At 46.6% G+C, this 27,072-nt stretch overlaps 1 protein-coding gene across 1 annotated transcript; it reads left to right on the top strand.

Moving 5' to 3' along the window:
- The first annotated feature begins 1,669 nt into the window (after positions 1–1,669).
- On the top strand, positions 1,670–26,313 carry LOC106543110 (protein-arginine deiminase type-1). The gene is made up of 16 exons (XM_087701824.1): positions 1,670–1,855; positions 5,323–5,506; positions 7,028–7,100; positions 7,384–7,445; positions 7,968–8,085; positions 8,988–9,113; positions 9,944–10,122; positions 10,946–11,049; positions 11,738–11,849; positions 13,173–13,280; positions 16,739–16,893; positions 18,372–18,510; positions 20,369–20,462; positions 21,382–21,473; positions 22,518–22,676; positions 24,702–26,313. Exons 1-16 carry the CDS (start codon positions 1,764–1,766, stop codon positions 24,933–24,935), a joined length of 2,031 nt encoding a protein of 676 aa, XP_087557950.1. The 5' UTR covers positions 1,670–1,763; the 3' UTR covers positions 24,936–26,313.
- Positions 26,314–27,072: the final 759 nt, after the last annotated feature.

The following is a 27,072-nucleotide window of genomic DNA, read 5'->3' as shown; positions in this document are numbered from 1 at the left end:
TTGTTCTCACTGTCAGGAAATTTCTCCTTGGTTCTAAGTTGCTTCTCTCCTTGATTAGTTTCCACCCATTGCTTCTTGTCCTGCCCTTGGGTGTTTTGGATTCACCCCCTTCAATCTAGCCAGGGGGGAACAGAGATGCAAGGCCACCCCACCCCATGTTTTATGGCGGTGAATAAAACTCTGCAAGGCCCATTTTCTCCTAAGATGTGGCTCACACCCAAAATGACACACTCAATGAATAGGAAAGTTAGTTGTTTAATTAACAAAACACACCTCAATCAGGCAAGCATGACCCATTAGTCCACAAGCTGCCACCAACAAGGAACACACCGCATGGGACAAAGCAAGTTAAAAAAAAAAAGCAGGCATGACCAAGGTCAATAAAAATCAAAAATCTGGAGATGGTTTTCTTCTCTATTGCTAAACGTCAAAATTAGGGTCATTTCGCCAAGTTTATTGGACAAACTAAGTGTTTTCCCTCGAACAATAAAACTGTGAAATTTATGATCGTAAAAGGTTGTGATGGCTGTGCCCTTTTGACAAGGGAGTGGCAATGCCCTCAAGCTCTACTGATCTCAAAGATTGATCTCCACATCTCCACTGCAGGTCGTGGCATTTCCTGGGTGTGAGAAACCCAGGGACATATGGGGAGGAAACAGATGATGGATTATGGGGTTTATGAGCAGGGCTATTTACTCCAAAATTGCTTTGAGAACTCAATTGTACAGAAAACTGACAAACTTACAGATTCACAGTCTTGTTCTTTTTTTTTAGAAACCATTACAGATCCGTTATTACACACGCAGGAAACGAGGCCAGCAGTATTAACACTCTCAGACAAAATTAACGTTTAACGAATAGCAATAGCAATAGCAGTTAGACTTATATACTGCTTCATAGGGCTTTCAGCCCTCTCTAAGCGGTTTACAGAGTCAGCATATCGCCCCCACAGTCTGGGTCCTCATTTCACCCACCTCGGAAGGATGGAAGGCTGAGTCAACCTTGAGCCTGTGAGATTTGAACCGCTGAACTGCAGATAACAGTCAGCTGAAGTGGCCTGCAGTACTGCACCCTAACCACTGCGCCACCTCGGCTGAAAGACAGCTGACCCTGTGAAATGAAACAAACGAAATGTTAAAAAGTGATGATACTTATGTAGTTATTGTCCAAGCACATCTAAATTAAGATTAAAATAACCAAAAATATCTTTATGACATGTCACAACTTTTGAGCAACCCTAATGTTTGGAAATTGAAAGTTTGGAAATTTGACACGCCCTACAAACACGTCCCAAGGATGGCAGGCTGAGTCAACCTTGAGCCTGGTGAGATTCGAACAGCCAAATTGCAGTCGGTAGAAGTGGCCTGCAGTATTGCATTCTAAACCCCTGCGCCACCTCGGCTCGCTAGAAATCAAATCTAAATAAATCAATGAATAAACCTGTTTCAGCCAAGGGTTGGGCTACTTTCTAGAAAGTCTCCACGCCTTCTGGCTACTTCCTTCTCTTTTTCTTCCTCCTCCCTGGGGTGGAAGCTGATTACATTATTTGGATGAGAACATGGGCTGTCAGTTCTCAAATCAGCCACCGCAACCCCGAAGGCGGGGTTAGAGTGTGCACCAGCCTATCAGATGGCAAGATGGAGAGGCTGAGCAGGTACCCACCCCATCCTTTCCCCCTTTTAAATCTCTCCCTGCAGCTCAGGGATGTTTAGTCCAGAGCCAGCAAAAAACCCCTGGAAGAGAGGGGGAAAAAAAACCCCAGCATGGCTGAGCTGCGATGTGTCCAGCTTTCAACGGAGAACATTACCAGCACCGTCTACATCCTGGGCACCGAACTCTGCCTGGACATCCATGGGTAAGCATCTTCTAGACATTCCCCTTACGCAACTTTTTTGTTGATTTACAGAAGAAAAGGAGAACTTAAAAGATGCTTTCCGTTTCGCAGAAGATTTAGAGATTTAGCAGAGAGAGTAAAAAAAATTGCGGCATACATGCCTCTACATTTCACAACTATTAACTGCCGAAGGATAAGGAACTTGGTTTCTTAAACACCAAGTTTAGAAGTCAAACAGTTTTAGAAGACACTAGAATAGATTTTGAGCAGACAGGAAGCAAAGGTGTTTGCTGTCTTCCATTAATGAAGAAAGTTTTTGTCCGTCCATCAGGGGGGGGATAAGATTTGGCTTAGACACCAAAGAAGGAGATGGTTCTCCAGAGTTTAACTCAATAGGTTTAATTTCAGCAACCAACTAACAAAATAACAGAGTTGGAAGGGACCTTGGAGGTCTTCTAGTCCAACCCCCTGCTCAAGCAGGAGGCCCTAAACCAGTGTTTCTCAACCTTGTCAACTTGAAGATGTCTGGACTTCAACTCCCAGAATTCCCCAGCCAGCGGCTCACAATTCAAGTCAGGGAAAGGGGGTACAGACAGGGGATAAAAAAGACGAACATAACAATACACAATTTAAAAGCACACAACAGCCATACCATTCGAGGAAGGGGGCAAAAGCTCTTTAGCCTCAGGCCTGTCGGAACAGCCAGGTTTTAAGGGCTTTGCGGAAGGCCTGGAGGGTGGTGAGGGTTCGAATCTCCACGGGGAGCTCGTTCCGTCCACTCCATGGAAGCATTTTTCTTAAAAGAAAAAGAAAAACTTTATAGAAACTTACCACTAACATTTCCCAACCCAAAAAGGAGGAGAACTTAGATTTGCAGTGATGGCTGGGAGCTCATTTTACAAAGGTTCTGATGGTGCTGAATTTCTAAAAATAGGGGTAAAAGACACCTACTATGTCATAAAATATCCCTATGTCATTCAGTTACTTATCACAAACTCGGATGGGAATCATGGCAAAACTGATGAATATTTAAGTTCTTCCTCTTTCTATTACGTGATATATATATATTTTGAAGCTATCTGAGGTTACTGTAATTGTCAGGATTTATCAACACCTGTCAGGCTTACACTGGGCTTCTTAAGAAATTGTTGTGATTGTCGCAGGGGTGAATGTGTGTGCGCATACATGCGCTGAATAAACACTGGCTCCGATTAGACCATGACAGTGGGGCACACCTTGGAAATGACAACTGCACAACAGAATCAGAGGAGGGTGTGAGGTCACCTGGGTGCAGGTGGAGGTGAAGGATCAGCCAATCTGTTGTCACCACAGGTGGGAATGCAGCACAATCCTTGCCAAAACCACACACTTAAAAACACTTTCATTGTTGGGTGGGCTCAAAGACTCCATAACCACAAAACCCCTTAGGAATGTGATGGTCTTAAGGATGATCTGCAGGGACCAATAACCACTCAAAGGCTCTTTTTAAAAAGAACTTTATAGTTCCTCCTTCTACCTTTGTTTTTGAACCATGCACCGTGAATAAAGACCTGGAGAACTGCTTTATTAAGCCAAAGAACTAAATTTGGATTAGACGGGAACTAAATGTGGAGAGAGAAGACAGACAAAGCAGGAAACAGACCATTTAAAAAGACAGCTAAATGCAGACGAAATGTGTTAATGATTGACACCCAATGTGTGCTTCTACACTGCCACGTTTTCACCTGTTCTGGTTGCAAGAGATAAATTATAGCCACAATTCCCAGGGGGAAATTGATTGGTCTTCCTTTGATGCTCAACGCTTCCCCATCTCAGTATCTTCACATCAAGAAGAATTGGTCCCAAGGGGCAATGGTGGAATTCAGCCAGTTCACACCTATTCGGGAGAACCGGTTGGAAACTTTCTAAGCAGTTCGGAGAACCGGTTGTTGGAAGAAATCTCCTTTTGTTTTTTTCCACTTTACAGGGCTAATTCTGTAGGGAAGGGAGGAAGTTGTTTCTAGCCTAATCTTTATTGCCCTGCTTACAGAAACTGCCTCTCTGGTTAACCATTATTACATTAGCAATAGCAATAGCAATAGCAGTTAGACTTATATACCGCTTCATAGGGCTTTCAGCCCTCTCTAAGCGGTTTACAGAGTCAGCATATCGCCCCCAACAATCCGGGTCCTCATTTTACCCACCTCGGAAGGATGGAAGGCTGAGTCAACCTTGAGCCTGGTGAGATTTGAACCGCTGAACTGCAGATAACAGTCAGCTGAAGTGGCCTGCAGTACTGCACCCTAACCACTGCGCCACCTTGGCTCTTCCATTGTGACATTGTCACAGCTAAGGTGAAGTGCCCATCAACGTGAGTGATGTTGAGTTGGCCACGCCCATCTAGTAACATGACCACCAAGCCCCACCTATCCTGCTGGTCATTACGGCGGAGAACCGGTTGTTAAATTATTTGAATCCCACCACTGCCAAGGGGGCTTTTTTCCAAAAAGGCAATTGGACTTCCTTATTTTCTTTGAAAACATTTCCCTCCTCATCCAATAAGCTTTTAAGAGGGAAATGTTTTCGAAGAAGACAGGAAGAAAGTTCCTTTGCCTTTTGGAAAAAGCACCTTCGGGATAACCAACCGTGGGCCTGGATGATTGAGAATTTCCATAGACACCAGGAAGGATTCCCAGTTTAAAATAATTGCTAATTGTTGAATTGTTGTGGAATTTACCTGGGTCAGGTTAGCTTGGGGGAAAGGAGCTTGGAAACACACTGTCAATTCTGCCTTCACTGCTTCAGTGTGAAAGAAGTGGCTAAAAAGGAATTTTGGAAGTCAATTCTCCATTGCCAAATTCATTAGGGGTAGATTCCCAATTTCTGACAGGCTGGAATTAGCCAACGATAGAATTGGCTATGATATCTTAGAGGGCAGCTCCTTATTCCTTCAGTCGAAAAGTAATCTGGACATTAAGAGTCTGATCTCACCCACATTTATGCGGTGGTTTGGCAATGAACCAGCAGAACTATTCCTGGGGAAGAAAGCAATTTACGGAGGCATGGAGGATATAAAGGGATGCAGTGGCTCAGTGGCTAAGAGGCTGAGCTTGTCGATCAGAAAGGTCGGCAGTTCAGTGGTTTGAATCCCTAGCGCCGTGTAACAGAGAGAGCTCCGGTGACTTGTCCCAGCTTGTGCCAACCTAGCAGTTCGAAAGCATGTAAAAAATGCAAGTAGAAAAATAGGGACCACCTTTGGTGGGAAGGTAATAGCGTTCCGTGCTCCTTCGGCATTTAGTCATGCCGGCCACATGACCATGGAGACGTCTTCGGACAGTGCTGGCTCTTTGGCTTTGAAACGGAGATGAGCACCGTCCCCTAGAGTCGGGAACGACCAGCACATATGTGCGAGGGGAACCTTTACCTTTAGGGAGGAAACGGCATATCTTAAATCTCTTTTGTGACTTAAATGGGAACAGTTTTGCAACGAACGGCATCTTTCCTTTTAGGGCAGCCCCGAAGACTGCGACCTCCTTCGAGATCTGGGCCTCCCAAGGCCTGAACATCTACAAAATCGAAAATCAGATGACAAAATCGAAGGCCTGCTGCCATGACTCAAAATGGCCGCTGGACAAGAGCGTGAAGTTCAGGGCCACCATGGATGCGCCAAGCAACCAAGTCAATGACGAAAAGGTGAGGAGAGGAACGTAGGCCAAAGATTGCTTCCCTGCTCCAACAGATCCTGGGATTTGTTCTTCAGACCTACAAGTGGGATTTCCTGAAGGAAATCATCATAAATAAACCAGCGGAATGACTTCCTGGCAGACGTTGTGGGGGCATATTATAAAAACCCAGGTTTTAATAAGAGATCGGGCAACCGTTTGTCTGAAAGGCTATAGGGCCGTGATGGCAAAGCTATGGCACGTGTGCCACAGGGGGCACACGGAGGCATTTCTGAAGACACGCGAGGCATTGCCTTGTCAGCTCCAGAGCGCATACGCATGCTGCCCAGCTGATTTTCAGCCTTGAATTTTGGCCGTTTTTCACCCTCCGGAAGCTCAGGAATGGACTTCCATTGCGCATTGGGCTCTTCTTAGCCCTCCGGAGGCTTCAGAGCAAAACCTTCTGAAGCGTCCGGAGGGAGAGAAACAACCCAACCGGCAGTCACGGAAGTCAATTCCCGAGCTTCCAGTTTACAGGTTGGGCCGTTTTTCACCCTCCTCAGGCTCCTAGAAAGCCTCTGGAGGGTAAAAAAAACGGACCTACTGGGCCCATTGGAAATCGGAAAAGGGGCTGTTTCTGGCCTCCGGAGGGCCACCGGGAGAGCGGGGGAGGCCGTTTTTGCCCTCCCCAGACTCCAAGAAAGCCGTGTACGCATGTATGGGCCAGCAGGGTGGTGGTGATGGTGTCAAGAGTTCATGTGCAGGAGGCAGGGTGTGAGGGGGAATTAAATTATGGGGGTGGGAACACAAGTGCGAGTGGTGTGATAGCACCTGTTTCTGTGTGCTTTTTGGCACCCGAGGTGAAAAAAGGTTCACCATCACTGCTATAGGATCTTGAGAAAGGGGACTGGCTGGTTGGACTAGAAGACCTCCAAGGTCCCTTCCAACTCCGTTATTCCACAATAATCCCGGTTTATGAAGTTCAGGTATTGAGGAAGTGCTTCAAACTGGCAATGGGAACCAGTGGAGAATTCTAACTAGGGAGACCAAAAAAAACCCTGAATTTATTTGGTAGGTTCTCAAACTCTCCTCCTTCAGAGGAGCCTCCTCAACGTACAATGCAAGAATTGTTTTAAAAGCTGAGTGAGATAAAAATGCAGGGTAAGGTTTATTAGAGTCGTGGTTAGAACAAAGCTAATTCTGCTGACTGCCCACTGCCAGCAGTTCGATCCTCACCAGGCTCAAGGTTGACTTCCTTTCCAAGGTCGGTAAAATGAGGACCCAGATTGTAGAGGGAAAGATGCTGGCTCTGTAAACCGCTTGGAGAGGCCTGTAAAAGCATTGTGAAGCGGTATATAAGTCTAAGTGCTATTGCTGTTTATCTACCACGAAGCAAATTAGAAATGTCCCAATTCAATGTTCCTTTGGGCACAGGGGCCCTGATAGATTATAAAGTTGAAAACGGAGGTGTGTTACAGAGGGGAGGGGGTTTTCAGGGGTGCCATCCCCAATATCCTTTGACTTACATTTACTGTTTGATGGTATATTGCAGATCAGAGTTTCGTACTATGAAGGTAACGGCAATGTCCCCATCGCCAAAGCGATTCTGCATATTACCGGCATAGGTAAGCTGGCAGGGATGCAGAGGCCTGGCACCGCCCAAAAGGTGAATTAGGGGAGGGGGAGGTATGTAACTCAGCGCATCTGGATGGGTGAACCCTGCCCTGATCAGACTGGGATCAAGCAGGGAAAAGGGCAAAAGCAGACAACTAACCAACACGGCCTGAGATACACTTTTCTCACCGAAAAATGAGACTGGGGTGCAAGCAGATGCTTTCAATGGGCATCGTGAAAAGACTCTTTGTTTTAAAACATTCCTCTCCCCCCTCCTTTGTTTTCCTGCTGCAGAAATGTCCTTGGATGCTGATACAAACCGTTCGGGAACGGTGACGAAAGGAGGGAAACAAAAGGTTAGATTCAAATAAGTTTTTTGGTTGGAGTAGAATGACAGGAATGAAAATATGTGCCACGTAAAGCGGAGAGGTTGGGAAACTGATGGCTTTGTGGGCTGTTTCTCCTGCTGGCAGGGGAGGATGGGGTTTGCTAACACATCTGGGGCACAACTGGCTGGGGTGGTGCTGTAATGAACTCACTGGGTCAATTGCAATGATCTAAATGTAATGAATAAATACATAATAAATGAAATTGTCGCTGGATGACTTGGGAAGCAGACGCTGCTTTTCACAAGGGCTCCTGAAATCTTAGATTTGTCTTCTGGCGGCTTCCGGAGAAGATGGTGGTTATTTTTCATAGCCTCCACAAAGAGGAGGAGGAGGAGGAGGAGGAGGAGGAGGAGGAGGAGGAGGAGGAGGAGGAGGAGGAGGAGGAGGAGGAGGAGGAGGAGGAACAGATCCGGGCTGGGGGGAGGCAGAGCCGAAGAGGGAGCCCACCTTTGCTGATGTCCACCCTGACACGGCTTCCCATCCCTGCAGGACCAGTGGACGTGGGGGCTGGATGGAAAAGGTCCCATTCTCTTGGTGAACTGTGACCGAGACAACCCTAAAGATGAAAAGGAAGACAACAAGGATATCAAGCTGACGTCCAAGGAAGGTAGGAGGCAGCAGCCATTGTTAAGGGCCGTTTTTTTCTCATCCTCCGAAGCTTGGAGAGGTGTGGACTTCAACACCCACAATCTGTAAAAGACACGGTGCTGAAGTACAGATAGTCCTCAGCTGATGACCGCTTGCATTTACACTGGTCACAGAATGGGTGCTTGATGGTCCATATAACACCCCAAAGTTATCCTAAATGGTCATGCTGTGCTCTCGTGACCGGACACATGAACAATTGTGAATAGCTGAGCTCATCAACCAAACTAAAGCCAGATTGTGGTTAATGAAAGTGTGAGGCCAGAAGTGAAGAGTTTCTGGCTCAATTGGAATTGAATGTTGTGGCCCTCCAGCGGCCAGCAGATTCAGACAGTGAGGAGGTTGGGGAGGAACCTGGACCACTCCTGGAGTCTGGGGAAGGCTCTGATGAGGGCTTTGTGTCAAAGGCAGGGAGGGGGCCAGGGCCATCTGACAATTATCAGCTGCCTTCAGAGACAGACATCAGTGAGGCAGAAGAACAGCTGGAGCCTGTTCCCAGTGTGCACATGCGCAGAGTTGCCAGATGAAGGGAACAGCTAAAGAACAGGGGTCGACTTGGGATGAAGGCCACAGGTGGACGATGAATGGCCCCTCCCAGAGGAAATAAAAGAGGAGCAAAAGGGGAGTGGAGTTTGCAGGAGACAATTAGTTCACTTAACTGGTTCCTGACTCTCCGAGACTCCTGGCCAAGTTCTGCAGATACCGGCCTGGCAGCTCTCCAAGCCAGATAAGGTCTGTGACTGTAAATCCTCCTTTGAGCAGAATTCACAGCAAATTAATAAAAGGGTTTTTTGTCGGGACAAGGAGTTTGTTTCGTGTTCTTGGGAAGCCTCGGTCAGAACATTGAATTGGTTCTCCTTTTAGACCTGCAGGACATGTCCCGTATGATCCTGACAACTCAGGGACCTAATGAAGTTTTTGAAGATTACCAGCTGACTCTCCACATCTCGAAAGCTGATTGTGACAAAGTGGGGGTCTTCTACTTTAAAAGTAAGTGTTGAAGGCGAGGAGGCGGTCCGACTTCAGGACCGAGGCTGAAGGCAGATGAAGCAAAGACCCAAAGGAGAATGTTTATCCTAGATCAGTGTTTCTCAACCTTGGCAACTTGAAGATGTCCGGACTTCAACTCCCAGAATTCCCCAGCCAGCGAATGCTGGCTGGGGAATTCTGGGAGTTGAAGTCCGGACATCTTCAAGTTGCCAAGGTTGAGAAACACTGTCCTAGTTTCTCCAAGCAGCCATGGTTGTTCAGTTACCCCTTTTATGCTACGCATGTAGAGAAAAACAAGGAAGGAGTGGTGCGATGGCCTAGAGGTGGCGCTCTCGCCTTACAATTAGGAGGCTGTTAGTTCGATCCTAGGTAGAGGCAGATATTTCTCCCTCTGGGCACAATGGGAATGTATCTGCTGAACAAAACTCCACATTGGTGACAGGAAGGGCATCTGGCCATTAAGACTCTGCTGGCTGCATTCAGTTGCCCAGACTCCACCCTTCAAGGGATTATGGGGTCGTTAAATGAAGATGATGATGATGATCTAGAGAGCACAAGGGAGTATTTTCGAGAGGATCAAACCAATACCTATCTTCCTTGCCCTGCACCAAAGAGGAGGTCCATAATTTTGTTACGACAGATCAAAAGTTTGACCAACTCTCTGGTCACCAATGATAGCCAACCACAAGTTCCTTTGGATCTCAAAGGGTTAATGTGCTTGGGTTTAATTATGCAGACTGCTTAAAACTGCCAGATCTGGATAAAGATATGAATGTTTGCCTTCAAGAAACAAAGAAATGAATAAAACACGATTGGGTTTTGATTCACAGACAGGAAGGGGAAGAAATATTACAAACATGTTCTAGGATCCGAAAAGATCTCCTACCACGTGAAACGGAAGCCTTGTCAAGTGGAGAGCGTTTTCTACGTGGAAGGGCTGAAATTTCCAGACGTTGACTTCTCGGGGCTTGTCACTTTCCATGCTTCACTCCTGGAGCCCGTCAAGAAGGTATGGAGAACATCAAAGAGAACATGGGGAAGAGGGAGAAGGAAGCACCTTTCACAGGGAAATGGAGAAAGCATCTGAAATGCTTTTTCAATCGTCAACAAAGGACCTCTCTCTCTCTAGGGCCTTCTTCACTTCTTCATTTATCAGCTATTCACAGACCCCAAAAATCTTACAGGAATTCCATTTTATTACTGTAGAAAATCTGATGAACAGAATCATGAAATCATCAATTTACATTTCCTTTAGTAAAGAGGATCGGTGGGGATGCGGTAGCTCAGTGGATAAGTCGCTGAGCTTGTCGATCAGAAAGGTTGGCAGTTTGGCGGTTCGAATCCCCAGCGCCGCATAACGGAGTGAGCTCCTGTTACTTGTCCCAGCTTCTGCCAACCTAGCAGTTTGAAAGCAGGTAAAAATGCAAGTAGAAAAATAGGATCCACCTTTGGTGGGAAGGGAACAGCGTTCCGTGCGCCTTTGGTGTTTAGTCATGTCGGCCACATGATCACGGAGACGTCTTCAGACAGCGCTGGCTCTTCGGCTTTGAAACGGAGATGATCACCGCCCTCTAGAGTCGGGGACGACTAGCATATAGGCGCGAGGGGAACCTTTATCTTTAAAGAGGATCAACGTGGTATTATCTTGAGCTTCTTTTTTACCCCTTTTCCTTTCCTGGACTAAAGAGAATGTTGACCTCTCTTTCTGTTTTTTTTTTTACTCCAAGCTTAGCTCTCTACTCCTGAATCTTGTAACTTTTAAATGTGTAGATGCATCTTTCTGGAATTCAACCTTTTTCTTGGTCCTTGTCTCCGGTATTTTCCTGCTTCAGGAGGTCCTAGAAACTTCCATTTTCACGGATACTTTGGTCTTCCGGGTGGCTCCATGGATCATGACCCCAAACACCTTGCAGCCAGTTACGGTTTACGTCTGCAGGTAAGGACTCCGGGACCAACATACCAGTGGTGAGATTTAAAAGTTTAAAAGCGGTGGGCGTGGCTAGGTGGGGAGCACGTGACTGAGTGGGTGCAGCCAATGTGACATCACTCACGCCCACACCCACTCAGCCACCTGCCACGCCCACAGGAAAAGGTAGGGAATTTTAAAAGATTTTTCCCGGCCCTCCCTTTGCTAGTCGCCCCCGTTTCCCAACTTCTTCCCCATCACCTCCTCTTTGGTTGCTTATCTTCCGCGGCGGCTGGCCCATTCCAGAAGACTTGGACCTGCAAGACAATGGGATGCACATGCGTGAAGAAGATGGCGGCAACAGCAGCTGCTTTTTCGCCAACTGGATTATTTTTCAGGGGCCTGTGGCCAGCCCCTTTGAGAGCCAGTATGCAAAGAGGCAGTGCAAGCAAGCAGTGATTGGACAGGCTGGGTGAGAAACTGGCGATAGGAGACCAGTTCGGGCGCGTGGCCAGCCGGCCACGCGCTACCGGTTCGCCGAACGGGCAAAAATTTCTGCCACCGGATGAACTGATGCCAACTGGCTGAATACTACCTCTGCAACATACATGTTTGAAGCTTTCTGTATCCCCACTATCAAGTTTGGCAAAGACCCAAGCCCTTATCTCTTCTCTATTTCTTTCTTTCAACATCTCCATCTATTCCTCTGAATATCCAGTGTCGAGGGTAATAAGGATTTTGTAGAACATATAAAGAAGCTTGCGACAAAAGCTGGATGCAAATTTATTATCAGCCCGGAAGAGAAAAATAGGGACGACCGATGGATCCAGGTAGGTCACAGCCGAGAGGACGTTTGGGGCATCTGTCAAACAAGATCCTGAAGCTACTGGAGAAGAAACGGGGGTAGTTCTTATCCTGCGTGACCCGTCAAAACCGCGGTCCACAAAAGCGCGATCGACGAAAGCGCGCATTTGACGTCATCACAGCGCGACGAAAAAAATTAAAAATTGAAATAACAATAAAATTAAAGCAAGCCGATTCACATAAAGGTAAGGGTTAGGTTTAGGGTTAGGTTTAGGGTTAGGTTAAGGGTTAGGGTTAGGTTTAGAGCCTTAGGGTTACGTTAAATTTTACGTTAAAGGTTAGCGTTAGGTTAAGGGTTGGGTTTAGGGTTAGATTTAGGCTTAGGTTTAGGGTTAGGTTTGGGGGGGTTAGGGTAAGGTTTTCGCTTTATTTTTACATTTTTCCATCACAGCGCGATGTTTTCGTCGCGCTGTGATGACGTCAAATGCGCGCTTTCGTCGACCGCGATTTTGTCGTCCGCGGTTTTGTGGTGGAACCCTTATCCTGTACATCTCCAGAAATAATGGGAGGTGCTTTTAACCAAGGCTAGGTGGCATCTCTCCTCTTAATGCATCCATCTGTGTGGTAACATCAAAGGTTCACCTGAAATTCTTATCCATATTCACGGATCCCAATTATTTGCACTCTGTTGCAATAAAAACTATGCCTGTAAAGAATATTTGTAGCTTATTATTATTATTACAATCAATGCTAGGAGGTTTGAGGTGAGCAGAGAGGAAGAGGAGAACTATGGGGTCCTTGGTGCTCTCTTGAGCTTGCTTCTTTTCTTGCAGGTCTTTCATTACCCAACTAGGTAACATCATCAGTGCTAGGAGGGAGTGGAGTATGCAGGGAGGAGGAGGAGGAAGTCTATGGGATACTTGGTGCTCTCTGAGCTTGCTCGTTTGGGTAATTAAATCTCTACAAGAAAGCAAGAAAACTCAGAGAGCACCAAGGACCCCACAGTAGTCGTTGTCGTCCTCCTCCTCCTCCTCCTCCTCCTCCTCCTCCTCCTCCTCCTCCTCCTCCTCCTCTCCCTCTCCACAAACCCCAAGCACTGATGACGTTCCCAAGTTAGGGTAATTAAATGTCTGCAAGAAAACAAGCAAGCTCAGAGACCAGGGACACCTCAAAATGATGCCTAAAACATTTTTTTAAAAAAAATATTTTTACTAGACAAACCTGAATTGCTTTGCCTTGAGTTTTCAACAGATTAAAACCCAAATGTAAGTTTCTATGATCTGTAATCTATTGCACAACATAAAGAGGCGACACCTCTTAATTTTATATCAACTTTTCTGTCAATTTAGGACGAGATAGAGTTTGGCTACGTCCAGGCTCCCCACAAAACATTCCCGGTTGTCTTTGACTCCCCAAGGAACAGAGGCCTGAATTACTTCCCCTTTAAGGAGGTTTTGGTAAGTGGTTCCCACCCACCCCCACCCCCATGCTTTGATCTTAGCTGTTGAAAAATCACAGCTCTGCATTTTATTTTCAACGCTTACTTGCAAGAAAATGAAAATCCTGGTTGTCTCACATCTTGTTCACTTCATTAAGATCGCATAGATTAGGCCTCCTCCGAATTCCATCAGCCAGCCAGTGTAGACTGGCAACTACCCGGAGGAGAGCCTTCTCGGTGGCTGCTCCGACCCTCTGGAACGAACTCCCCGTGGAGATTCGGACCCTCACCACCCTCCAGTCCTTCCGCATAGCCCTTAAAACCTGGCTGTCCCAGCTGGCCTGGGGTTAACGATTCTAGCCCCACTCGAATTGTATGACTGTTGTGTTCTTAAATGATGTAGTGTCTCCATGTTGTAAATTGTTTGTCCTCCCCCCCCCCTTTTGAACTGTGAGCCGCCCTGAGTCCCCCCAGGGAAAAGGGCGGCATACAAATAAAGTGAAAATGAAAATGAAAAATGAAAATTAAAAGTAGGCTTGATACCCTGTTTCCCCGGAAAATAAGACATCCCTGAATAATAAGCCCAATCGGGCTTTTGAGCACATGCATTAAATTAAGCCCTCCCTCAATAATAAGCCCTCCCCTAAAATATTTAAATGCATGTGCAGCCAGTCCCCGTCGTTTCTGGGGGGGGGAAGGGGGGAACATGCCTAACACGCCCGACTTGCACCTGCCATCCATGCCGAATGGCCTCGTGGAGGCCGCTCCCGCAAAGCCTAGCTACTGCTCCGCTTCTCTTAGTGGCGGCCACAAAAAGAGCCACAGGCCCAGCTAAGGCTGGCAAGAGTGTGCCATAAACAGAGACAGAACTTCCAGCCCTCTCTGGGTCAGCTGATCTGCGGGCTGCGGTTAAGGAGCCTCCTGCACCGCAAAAATAATAAGACCTCCCCGAACATAAGGCCAAGTGCTTATTTCAGGGGTCAAAAGAAAATAAGACCTTGTCTTATTTTCGGGGAAACACGGTAGATCAGACGGGATAGATCAAGTTTTATAAGCATTTTATGTCACTTGCCAGATTTTTTATCAAAGGCAACTGACTCCCCAGCCAACACATACCTCGTATACATATAGAACAGAGGTGTCAAACTCACATCGTCCTGTGATGTTATCTGTTGTGGCCTGCCAGTGGCCAGCAGAGCTGACAGCAGATTCAGACAGTGAGGAGGTTGGGGAGGAACATGGGCCAGTCCTGGAGTCTGGGGAAGGCTCGGATGAGGGCTCTGATTGTTATGGATGTGAAGGAGCTTCTCCCTGTCATTATTTGATATAATCTATATGGGTTTTCCAAATGTCCATACTGTTAGGTAAGTTCCCCGTTCAGCGAAGCGTTGTGAGAGTTGTGTTGGAGAACACACAAACCAGCATACAGAGACACTGCAGTTTAAATAGGCTTTTACTTTCGTGGAAATAGAGGTATCAAAGTCCATCAAACAGTCCAAGTCATGCACGGATAAGACTGTCAGTCATCAATGTCTTTCAGTTAAGGGATAATCCAAATAACATAGTCCAGTATCATACAATCAGTCTGGTACTCAAAGTTTGTTAGCAGTTGCAAAACTTACAATAGCTCACGGCACTTTCTAACAGCCAGCTTCCAAAACACTCAGATCAGATCAGCTCAGCATCTAACAAACAGAGAGCTAACAGTCATTCTGGCTCCCTCTTATGGCCGATTGAGGAAAACAGCAACCAATCACATTTTACAGTAGGCTTTAAAGAAACAGGTATAGAATTTTTACATGATTTATATATTGCCAACCCAACCGTTAGAATTATATTCCTAACACGTACCATGTAAGCCCATCCCCAGACATCTGACACTCTTTGTCAGTCGGATTCGCTGAATGGTCCCCTTGTCTTCCAGCAGGAACTGCAACAAGGGACTCTCTAAGGCCAACAAAGCTCTGTGAGATACGAGTCATATTCTCCTATCTCAGGTCTCTCACCTCTTCAATCTCCCACTAGGTGGAGTGATTAGGTGTTTCCCAGTTGTCAGGATCGTTAAAGTTTCTATGCTTCCTGTTAATCAGCTAAATGATTAACAAAAGGTTCTTCTAGTTACTCTGATTGAGTAATCCAGAGTTTACACCAATGGTAACCACATTCCATTTTCCCTTTCATAATAACACAAGTGCATTTAACGAGGGGTTTTGGGGTTGTTGTTGTTTTTTTTTTTGCAATTCTAAAAATTGCCAGAGTCAGAGAGGGGACCAAGACCATCTGGTAGTTATTTGCTGCCTCCGGAGCCTGGTATCAGTGAGGCAGAAGAACAACGGGCGCCTGTTCCCAGTGTGCGCATACACAGAGCTGCCAGAAGGCCAGAACAATTAAGAAAACAGGGTCGACTTGGGAGTAAGGCTTGGAGACGATTGTCTCCTCCCATAAGACATAAAAGAGGAGCGAGACGGACTGTCAGCGTTCCAAGTATCACGTAGAATTAAATCAGAGTCCAAGGCAAAACGATCCTTAAAGTTCCAATTTAATATTTCAGACATCTTGGCATTATGCTATGAAATCCCAATACTGGAAATTACATCAGAATCCCACCCAGTTAAAAGTTCATGATCTTGTCCCCACACCCACAATCCATCACATGGTCCAATCTTATTCTTCCACGCTAGCACCCACGCCTAGCAGCTTCCGGTCAGGTGCAAAGGTGCGGAGACAAAAGATGACCTTGAGCTTCCAGAAAGGAATTTTTTATTTTGAAAACAACACATTCTACCCCTTGCTATTCCCCCCCCCCCGCCCCTTAATGAGAATGTGGCAGGCCAAAGATTCTTAAAGGAACCGCTGCAGGCCTGACACGGACGTGAGCATTTTGCAGGAAGCAATGAGTTCATCTGGTCGGTTCAAGCTTGGAAAAGTTTCATTTGACTCTCTGCTAAGTTTGGCCTTGCTCTGCATTTGGCCATTAAGTCTCTGGTAGCATTCCGAGGGAGTCCCATGACTATCTTAGCTGTATAGCAGTGATGGGTGTGCATGCTCATTAGGGCCACAACCCAGAAGAAGAGCTGACCAGGGGATATGCGCATGCTGGGAAATAAACTTCTGGTTTCCGGCGCACACAGCCAGCTAGTCTTCCGGTTACTGGCACACTTGCGTGTGTGACGATCACCTGGCTGGTGCACATGCTGAAGCCGAAAAACAGAAGACCAGCTCTTCCGGTTTTGGGCACTGCCACACGAGCAAAGGCCAGCTGATTGTCATGCACGCACATGTGCTAGAAACCCCGCAGACGCCACGTGTGCCATGCAATGTGGTCCTCCGTGCCACTTTGGAGACGTGGTTCGCCATCACGGCTCTGTAGGAAAGTTTAATTTAAGGACTTCCCTGATTCAATCTCTCAGTACGAATGAAAAAATGATGGAATAATGTCCATTTGATTTGACGCAACTGTTCGTTTTCCCTCCCAAGGGTCCAGATTTTGGGTATGTAAAACGGGAACTATCCTCCCAGCGGTCTCCTAGTAGCCTGGACTCCTTTGGGAATCTCGAAGTCAGCCCGCCGGTGAATGTCAAAGGCAAGGAATATCCCCTTGGGCGTATCCTAATAGGATCCTCTTTTCCTAGGTAAGTGATGGCAGGAGGCCATAAGGACATTCTCACATATCTGTGGTTTAAACTCAGAAGATCTCTAGGGGTTCCTCTTCCCTTATGGAAGTTCTGGAGAAGTTCGCCCTAGCATCCGCACAGAATTGTACATCTCTTCAAGTTAATGGTGTTCAGCCTTCGGCGCAAATGTCAGTAGGGATGTCCACGGGAAATGTGATTGTTCTCCTAGCAAGATTCTTGTCCTTCTGGGTTCAGCTCCAAGTGGGGGAAAAAGACTCTGGAAACATGGAGGCTGCTTGGAAAGATGGTTTTAATGGTGGACAGGACCACATGGCTTGAGCTCCTGAAATAGAAAAGGGAGACCACATGCTTCCATTGCCATGCAGGGGCAACTCTCTAGGCCCGGGATGGCGAATCTATGGCACGCGTGTCACAGGTGGCACGCGGAGCAATTTGTCAGGGCATGCGAGGCGTTGCCCCGTCAGCTGGCCAGCGCGCATACACGTGCTGGCAAGCTGAGTTCAGCCTTTTTTAAAGCCATTTTTTGCCCTCCCCAGGCTCCAGAGGCTTTATAGGAGCCTGGGGAGGGCAAAAACAGCCTCCCCTGACCCACACCCCACCCCAAAGGCTTCAGGAACTTCCCTGAAGCCTCAGGAGGGAAAAAACAACCCTTCGAGCAAACCAGAAGTCACTTCTGGGTTGCTTGTAGGTCCGATTTTAGCCCTCTGGAGCATTCAGGAGCCCTCAGGAGGCTTCCCTGAAGGCTCCGGAGGACAAAAAATGGCCCTACGAGCAAACCGGAAGTGACTTTGGGAGGGTCGTGGGTCAGGGAAACTCCTGAAGCCTCCGGGGGGTGGGGGGCAACGCCTTGTGTGCCGACAAATAGCTCCGTCTGCCATCCAGGTCCTATTTGATTGTTGCTTGTATAACGGGCTGAGAGGCAGGTACCTTGGTCCATATACCAAACGGATGGCCCATTGGGATCCCCATACGTACCTTAAGTGCAGCCAGAACCAGAAAATAACATTTAACAGAGCACCGTCCTTACACAAAATGGTTCCGTTGAGATCTGCATAAGTGGGACCGATTGAGGTAGATTGCAAGGGTGACACCGAAATATAATTTTATCATATTTTATCTATATCTTCCAGTTTCATTTTAGACTGTATTTTCTTCCAATTCCATTTTAAATCGTATTTTATTCCTATTTCATTTAAAATTGTATTTTATTCCTATTTCATTTAAAATTATATTTTATTCCTATTTCATTTAAAATTGTATTTTATCCAATTCCATTTTAAATTGCTTTTATCAAATTTTAGTAATAATTTGTTTCTGGAACTTTGCACTTCGATATGACCCCAAGGGCTAATCAATAAAGGACTCAACGTCAATGACTTAGGGTGGCGGGTAATCGATCCATTTTGGTGCATTAACAAATCATGGTTTAACACACCATGAGAATTCAGATCCCATCTTTTTTTAAATTTTTTTAGGAATGCCCCAATGTCCCAACTGGTCAAGGATTTCCTCCACGGCCAAGTTGTACAATCTCCCATTGAACTCTACACGGATTGGCTCCTTGTGGGACACGTAGATGAATTCCTCACCTTCGTACCTGCCCCAGACCGGAAGGTATGGATCCATAGTCTTCTTTCAAACTTGAGCTTTAAGCGACCAGTTTGCGTAATTAGTGAATATGTCAAGGCGGCTTTGGAGGCTGGTGAACAGTTGCAGGGAGAACTGTTTAACCTTCTGCATTTCCACCCAGGGGTGAAGCTCCTAAGTCTTCTATAAAGTGTCCCACTAGGCCAGGGGTCGGCAACCTTAAACACTCAAAGACCCACAAAGTTCCTAACCGGAAGCCCCCTGTTCAATTTTGGAGCATGACCAGAAGTCCGGTTCCCCCACCATAGAGTCTCCTCCAAGCGCAGCATCCTTTTTCCTCTACCTGTCGTAACTGAAAGCCCTATCAATTGTGGAGCTGACCGGCGACAGGGAGCTGCAGCAGAGGGATGAAAGACCCACATGCGGCTCAGAGCCGCAGGTTGCTCACCTCTGCACTAGACCCTTGGATGAAATATGGTTGCATTTACAGTATTCACAACCAGGAGACGTTTTGTTCATGGGAAACCCTAGTCCAAGGGTCCCAACCCCTAATCTTTGAACTGGTTTCGGGCTGCGGCATGCCAGAAATCAGGCCACGGGAATAAACAAAGCCCCATTGATGGGATGCAGGCAGCACACGAAACCACGCCCACTCTCGTATGCGGAAATCCTTCTCTCCAGGGAACCGGTCCTTGGTGCCCAAAAGCTGCCCTACTCCCTCAAAGTAATTGGCCTAACCAAATCTTTCAACGTCCCATTCTTAAGAGCCTGGAGGTATATAAGATCTATAAATCAACCCACATTCCTTTATGGAGGTTCTCAGTCATCCAGGTCATGGTTGTCTCAAAGGTACTTTTTCTAAAGGCAAGTGGACTAAATGCAATAGCATTTAGACTTATATACCGCTTCACAGTGGTTTGCAGTCCCCTCTAAGCAGTTTACAGAGTCGGCCTCTTGCCCCCAACAAACTGGGTCCTCATGTTACCCACCTCGGAAGGATGGAAGGTCTGAGTCCATCCTGAGCCGGTGAGAATCGAACTGCCGGCAGTTGGCAGAATTCGCCTGCAGTACTGCATTCTAACCACTGCGCCACCACAGCTCTTAGAACCGAAGATCGAACTGGGAACAGCTGATAGAATGGAAGCAGCTTCTGGGATGAGAAGCGAAATGTCCTCAAGGAAAAACAAAGTCTGTTTTGCTACCAGAGGAATAACAAGTGTCGGAAGGGACCTTGGAGGTCTTCTAGTCCAACCCCAAGGAGGGATATTGACAAGGACCAGTCCTAAGGTTTGAGCAGGTGACTGTTTTCAAGGTGGATCTCTGATCCAGCTGTTAATCTCTAGGGTTTGCAGAGACCAAGCACTGGAACCAATTAAACATCAGGACTCTACTACGGAATACCTCTTCCCTAACAACCTTGACATGAGAAAAAGCTGAAATTTTTTTCAGCTGAAAAAGCTGAAGAGCCAAGGTGGCGCAGTGGTTAAATGCAGCACTGCAGGCTACTGCTAGATCAGCAGTTCAGCGGTTCAAATCTCACCGGCTCAGGGTTGACTCAGCCTTCCATCCTTCCGAGGTGGGTAAAATGAGGACCCAGATTGTTGGGGGCAATATGCTGACTCTCTGTAAACCGCTTAGAGAGGCCTGAAAGGCCTATGAAGCGGTATATAAGTCTACTGCTATTGCTAAATAACTTGCCATCCTTCTCCTTCACACCTGTACGATGGACCGAGAAACCTATTGTGGTGGTTCAAAGTGTCCTTTCAGCAGTTTCTGGCTGGCTGCCCTGCGTGAAGCTTCTCCTAAGCTGCTAAATTCTTATTTTTAGTCTGCTAGTCTTCTTTCTGTCCTATCTGCCTTACTCCCTTTCTTACGCCCATTCCAGGGTTTCCGCATGCTGCTGGCCAGCCCAAACGCCTGCTATAAACTGCTGGAAAAGAAGGAAAAGGAAGGCTACGGGAAAGCCAAAATGCCTGACGGTCAGTTTATCTTCTTCCTCCTGTGTAGGACATCTGAACTGAAACTAAAGAGAACTGGGACCAGAGGTGGTATTCAGCCAGTTCTGTCTGGTTCTGGTAGTGGAAATTTTGAGTAGTTCGAAGAACTGGCAACTACCACCTCTGGCTGGCCATGCCCCATTTATTCTCTGCCTACCAAGTCCCAGCTGATCAGAGTCCCAGCTGATCACCTGGGTATTCTTCTGTTACCCTGCAAAGGAGAACAATATCCTTTCCCCAGGAATGGGGAGGGAATGGCGATTTTACAGCATCCTTCCCCTAGAGTGGGGTGGAAAAGGAGATTTTGGAGTTTCCTTCCCCTGGAGTGGGGAGGGAATGGAGATTTTGTAGCATCCTTTCCCTGGAGTGGAGAGGGAATGGAGTTTTTACAGTATCCTTGCCCTCGAGTAGGGTGGAAAAGGAGATTTTGCAGTATCCTTCCCCTGGAGTGGAGTGGAAAAGGAGATTTTGCAGTATCCTTCCCCTGGAGTGGGAAGGGAATGGAGATTTTACAGTATCCTTCCCCTGAAGTGGGGAAGGAATGGGGATTTTGCAGTGTCCTTCCCCTGCCACGCCCACCAAGCCACACCACGACCAACAGAATAGTAAAATGTTTGAATCCTACTGCTCCTGGAAAGTCCAATTTTTCCAAAGGGTGCTTCATTTTCTGAAAAGGATGAGGTCAACTGTTGGGCTCCATTACATTAACATGAGTTGAGTTTCTCCCTTCCAACATGTTCTCCCCCTGGGAACAAGCAAGGACTCCGAACTGTTGCAATAAACAGCTTCCTCTATTATAGAATAATTACAATATTCCTTCTCACCAAGCACTGGGCTTCTAACTGGAGATTAAAAGTCACATGCACACCAATAACCAAATCATTTTCCTTTTTCCAAATAGGAATTGAATCTACAGGAAGTGGTTGGCAGCCCCGTCCCATATCAGAAATCATTGCCGACAAATTCTTAAGAGAGTGGAATGGACACTGCCAAGTAAGAACCCATCTATTGCGCTATGAAATCTGGAAACTGAGTGATCCAACAAAGAGGATGAAGGGATTATTCCTTGTTTTGTTCAGATACTGAAGGCTTTACCCAGTCAGTAAAACATTTAAGCATGGGCCATACATGAGGTGTTCTGATCGAGGTTTCCCAAGAGCATGAAACAAACTCCTTGTCCCGACAAAAACCCTTTTTGTTAATTTGCTTTGAATTCTTCTCATTCACACCCAGCAAAGTCTTTCAAGGGAGGATTTACAGTCACAGACCTTATCTGGCTTGGAGAGCTTCCAGGTCGATATCTGCAGAACTTGGCAAGGAATCTCGGAGTCACAAACCAATGAAGCGAACTAGTTGTCTCCTGCAAGCTCCACTCCCCTTTCGCTCCTCTTTTATTTCCTCTGGGAGGGGGCCATTCCCCATCCACCGGTGGCCTTACTCCCAAGCCGACCCCTGTTCTTTAGTTGTTTCCCTTCGTCTGGCAACACTGGGAACAGGCTCCAGCTGTTCTTCCGCCTCACTGATGTCTGACTCTGAAGGCAGCTGATAACTGGCAGATGGCTCTGGTCCCCCACTCTGCCCCCGACAGAGCTCTCATCAGAGCCTTCCCCAGACTCCAGGACTGGCCCATCTTCCTCCCCAACCTCCTCACTGTCCGAATCTGATCATGATCCCCTTTTGCGACCTTCTGACAAGCTAAGTCAATGGGGAAGCCAGATTCCTTTTAACAACTGTTCAACAACCGCAGTGATTTACTTAGCAAACATGGGAAGAAAAATGTTAAAGTGGAGCGAAGCTTACTTAATAAATTTCTCACTTAGCCACATACGTTTCGGGCTCAATTGTGGGCATACGTCGAGGACTGCCTGCAGGGAAGTTATGGTTTTACCGGCAGTCAGTTTGTGGGCACTGAAATATTATCATTTTTAAATATTTAATATTTTAAATATTAATATTTTAAGTATTTTAAATATTAAAATGTTAAGTGTGGCCTCTCCCTACTCCTTTTTATTCACTGAAGCTTACTTTCCTTTTCAGGAGTGTATTGACTGGAACAAACACATCCTTAAAAGGGAGCTGGGCCTGGAAGAGGAAGACATCATTGAGATACCTCAGCTGTTCCATCCTTTTCTCAGGTTGCCTTCGTCTATTACTCAAGTGGTCCAGGCTTCCGCTGAGGCTTATTTCCCAGACATGGTAAGACTCCCACCCCAAATATTTTTTGAAAAGAACCAGCCAAGATGTCACCCACCAGTCAAAGGTTTAGCTTAATTCAACTTGGGTTGAAGAAGCAGAGGGCATCTTTAGCAATAGCAATAGCAGTTAGACTTATATACCGCTTCATAGGGCTTTCAGCCCTCTCTAAGTGGTTTACAGAGTCAGCATATTGCCCACAACAACAATCCGGGTCCTCATTTTACCCACCTCGGAAGGATGGAAGGCTGAGTCAACCCTGAGCCGGTGAGATTTGAACAGCCGAACTGCAGTCAGCTGAAGTAGCCTGTAGTGCTGCATTTAACCACTGCGCCACCTCGGCTGGTCAGCCGGCAGCCAGATTTGAGCTCCTGATTGCCATCCCTTCTCCAGGCAAGGGTGGTGTGGGATGACAGGAAACGCAACACGCAATTTTGATGTGTTGGTTAGATTCACACATCACAAGAATCTCTTAAAGGACAGCGGTCCCAACTGTTTGGGGATTGCCACCCCGGCTGTTGGGGGAAGAGGGGAACTGGGCTGCGTTGAGCCAGCACACACGCAACCCTTCAGCAGGGCATGGGCTAGCACACACATGTGCAGCTGAACCTGTGTGTTCTTTCTCTCTTGCTTTACTACACATCCACCACATGTGGTAATAGGTACCTGTTGCCTTGAACACGGTATGAGATGGCGCACATGTGCAGCTCAACTTGCGTGTCAAGCTGGCATGCATGCAAGTGCCCACTGGCCTATCACTCATGCAAGTTATGCAAATACGTGCGCATGCGCTCCAGCCAGCCATTTGTGCGGCCCAAATTATGAGTAGGCCACGGCCCAGTAGGGTGTGTGGCCCCAGGGTTTGTTTGGCTCGAAATATTGGGTGAATCCAGAGCTGTGTCTTCTACAGCATCCTTCTGAACAGCTCTAACATGAAGCTACACAATCCAGATGGATACCGTATTTTTCAGAGTATAAGACGCTCCAAAATATAAGACACACCTAGCTTTTGGGGGAGGAAAACAAGGTGGGGGGAATCTGCCTCCCAGCAATTTGCCTTCTTGCAGCAAACAGACGATATACACTGTTTGTGGTGTTACATTTCTGACTATACTTGTACAGATGCTGTTAAAAATTGATGAGGCTTTCTGGAAGTATACATATTCCCTGCAATTTAAAAGAAAATACAATAGTACTGGGCCTCTTCAGATCAAGCATATAGTTTAAAAAGCTTCTTCATTTTGTTGTCTAGAACAATAATAAAGCAATCTTTAAAAAATAAGTGTAATAATTTGGACATTTTATAGGCATTTATACCGTTTCCCCAAAAATAAGACCTCCCCGGAAAATAAGCCTAATCAAGCTTTTGAGCGCATGCGCTAAAATAAGCCCTCCCCAAAAATATTGCAATACAGCAGCAGCCATGAGTTGACCACGCTCGTTGCCTTCTGCACCTCAAAAATAATAAGACCTCCCCGAAAATAAGGCCAAGCGCTTATTTCGAGGGTCAGGGAAACATGGTTGTTATTGACTTACCTCCTTGCTGCAAACAGCAAACAGCCTGTTTCAGTTTAGCCTGATTAGAAGAAAAAATCTGCCTCTGGCTCCCAGCAATTTGCCTCCTTGCAGCAAACACCCGGTTTCACTTTCAATTTCAGGACGCCTCCCTATGACCAGCTGTTTCAGGCTGCAGGGAGTGTCATAGCCTATTGCTACCTTCGCAAGCCACATTTCGCCCGTTTGCTACAAGGAGGTAAATTGATGGGAGGCAGAGACCTCGGTGAATAAGACACACCCAAATTTTTACCCTCCTTTAGGGGGGAAAATGCATATTATACTCTGAACAATACGGTAACTAAGACTTAATTAGTTGTCCCTAGTAAAGAACTTTTGACTTTAAAAGTAGATGGAGAAGAAGACTGTTAAAACGTTATGGGTTTCCTTCTCATTGCATTTCACTAGGGTCCAAAATCATGAAAACTGATTGCAATCTAACCTATTAGACCGCTGCTTATCTCCCTTCTGCAGGTAAATATGATTGTCCTGGGGAAACACCTGGGCATCCCAAAGCCGTTTGGACCCATCATCGACGGCCAATGCTGCTTGGAGAAAGAGGTCCGCCGTCTCCTGGAGCCCTTAGGCTTGTCCTGCAATTTCGTCGACGACTACGGAACTTACTACCTCCAACATGGCGATGTTCATTGTGGCACAAATGTCCGGCGGAAGCCCTTTTCCTTCCAGTGGTGGAACATGAAGCCTTGAGGGCCTCATCACGCCTTCTGTTTTCCACCCGAAGATGATGACGAGACAGGCCTTGTGTGTCTTCTCCCGCACTTCCTCAGGAAATCCAGTAACTTTCCCAAGAATTCCTGGGCTATTCCTCTTTGGGTTATTACAAAGATGCTTGCAAGCTTCTCTTTTGATTTAGACTTCCTCTAAAGAATATCTAAGAAGGCTTTCCTCATTTCTAAGTGTATCAGGTCTGCCAAAATGTTGTTAGTTGTGTTCCCCAATCACCCAAAAGAACAGAGGGCAGCTAAGTTCAAGCAGGGGTATCAAAACTCACGGGCCACGAAGCACCACATGCTGGCCACGCCCACCCCCGGTTTAGCGAAGGGGAAAAGTTGATAATTCCCGTGACGACAACATGATGATGGGTGTTTGACACCCTTTCTCTAATCCTTCTCCTTATCCACGCACAACAATCCAAAACCTAGTTCTAGAGGTCCAACAAAACATTTCATAGCCCTCGTTCAGGGGTTGGAGCTACAAAGGTCCTAACCAGAAGCCCCCCGTTCAATTCTGGAGCCGACCGGAAGTCCGGTTCCCCCACCATAGAGCCTCCTCCTAGTGCGGCGTCCTTTTTCCTCCACTTCTCCTAACCGCAAGCCCTATCAATTGTGGAGCTGACCGGAAAACCTGCCTCTTGGCATAGGGTCTCCTATTGGAACACTCTGCTTCCCCCCTGCCCCTAACCGGATGTTCCTCTCAAAACTGTGGTGCCGACTGGCGTCAGGGAGCCACAGCAGAGGGATGAAAGAGCCACATGCAGCTCCAGAGCTACGGGTTGCTGGCCCCTGTCCTAGCTGGTTCATGGTCCTTCCAAGAATGTTATTTCTGTCACCTCACCAAACCTGACCAGCTCCGATTTAGTCAAGTAGATAAGTAGCCAGGTCAGATTGTCACAAATCAAGAAATCCCCCAAAACACCCTAAAGGTAGACTCTCCAACAGAGGTATGAACGTTTTCCAAAAAAACAAGTTTGTCCAGTCTTGAACCTGGGATGACAGAGTTGAAGAACAACAATTGTTGACCTAAAAGTACTTAGTGGCTGGCCCCAGATGCCTTGCGAAGGCCGGCAGCCCTTCCAAGGGTACAGCTCAAAATAGTGATAACGAGGAGCAATTAATCCACATTTTGATGTTGTGTTGATTCCTATCATTTTCAAATCACTTGATTTACAAAGAGGCATTATTGGGGGGTGGGGGGGTTGTGATGATTGTGAGGTCCATATTTCTTTGGGTGCTTATTTTTGAATGGAATGCGTGCTGCTGTTGAATTATTTGATGTGTTAAAAAGAAAACTTGCACAAGCTTTTCTCACGAATCTACCAGTGGTTTGAATAAACTGTGAAGAACTTTTAAGCCTTCTGTTCCATTTTTTTTAAATCCATGCGCCCGTTATACGGTCATAAAAGGCAGAATGAGAGGTGAGGGTAGTCCTCTACTTACAACAGTCCGCTTAGAGACCATTCAAAAGTTACAACGGCATGGGGGGAAAAGTGACAGGACCGTTTTTTCAGGGTTACGGCCTTTGCAGCCCTCCCCGTGATGATCATGTGATCTGAATTCAGAAGATTGGCAACTGGTTCATATTTATGACCGTTTCTGTGTCCCAAAGCGATCCCATTTTGCGACCTTATGACAAGCAAAGTCAATGGGGAAGGCAGATTTACTTAACAACCATGTTACTAACTTATCAACTGCAGAGATTCACTTAAGAGCCGTGGCAAGAAAAGCCGTAAAATGGGGCAAAACTCACTTAGCAGATGTCTCTCCTAGCAACGGAACATTTGGGGTCCATTGTGGTCGTAACTTGAGGATTACCTGTACATAGCAAGGAAGGATTCAAAAATAATCAGAGCGAGGGGCTATTATTGTCAATGCCTCTACATGGAAAATATGGAGACCCTCCCAAGAGTTTTGGACTTCTGCTCCCTAAAGTACAGGAAGGCCCGTGATCGGGTCCTTTTCACCGACAGTTCCCTGTTGACTTCAACCATCTCCAACATTTCCATCCAACCTCCTTGATGATCCTACTCTTTCTTTCTGTGTCTTGGAGAGACCACCTATGTGGGGAGCACTAGAATATCAGCAGATGTTCTCCAGAGTTCAACCCA

The sequence above is a fragment of the Thamnophis sirtalis genome, unplaced genomic scaffold (genome assembly GCF_051295495.1).
Source record: "Thamnophis sirtalis isolate CommonGarterSnake01/CBP01778 unplaced genomic scaffold, rThaSir2_p1.2 scaffold_15, whole genome shotgun sequence".
NCBI lineage: Eukaryota > Metazoa > Chordata > Lepidosauria > Squamata > Natricidae > Thamnophis > Thamnophis sirtalis.
This window is presented reverse-complemented; position numbering and strand designations above follow the sequence as displayed.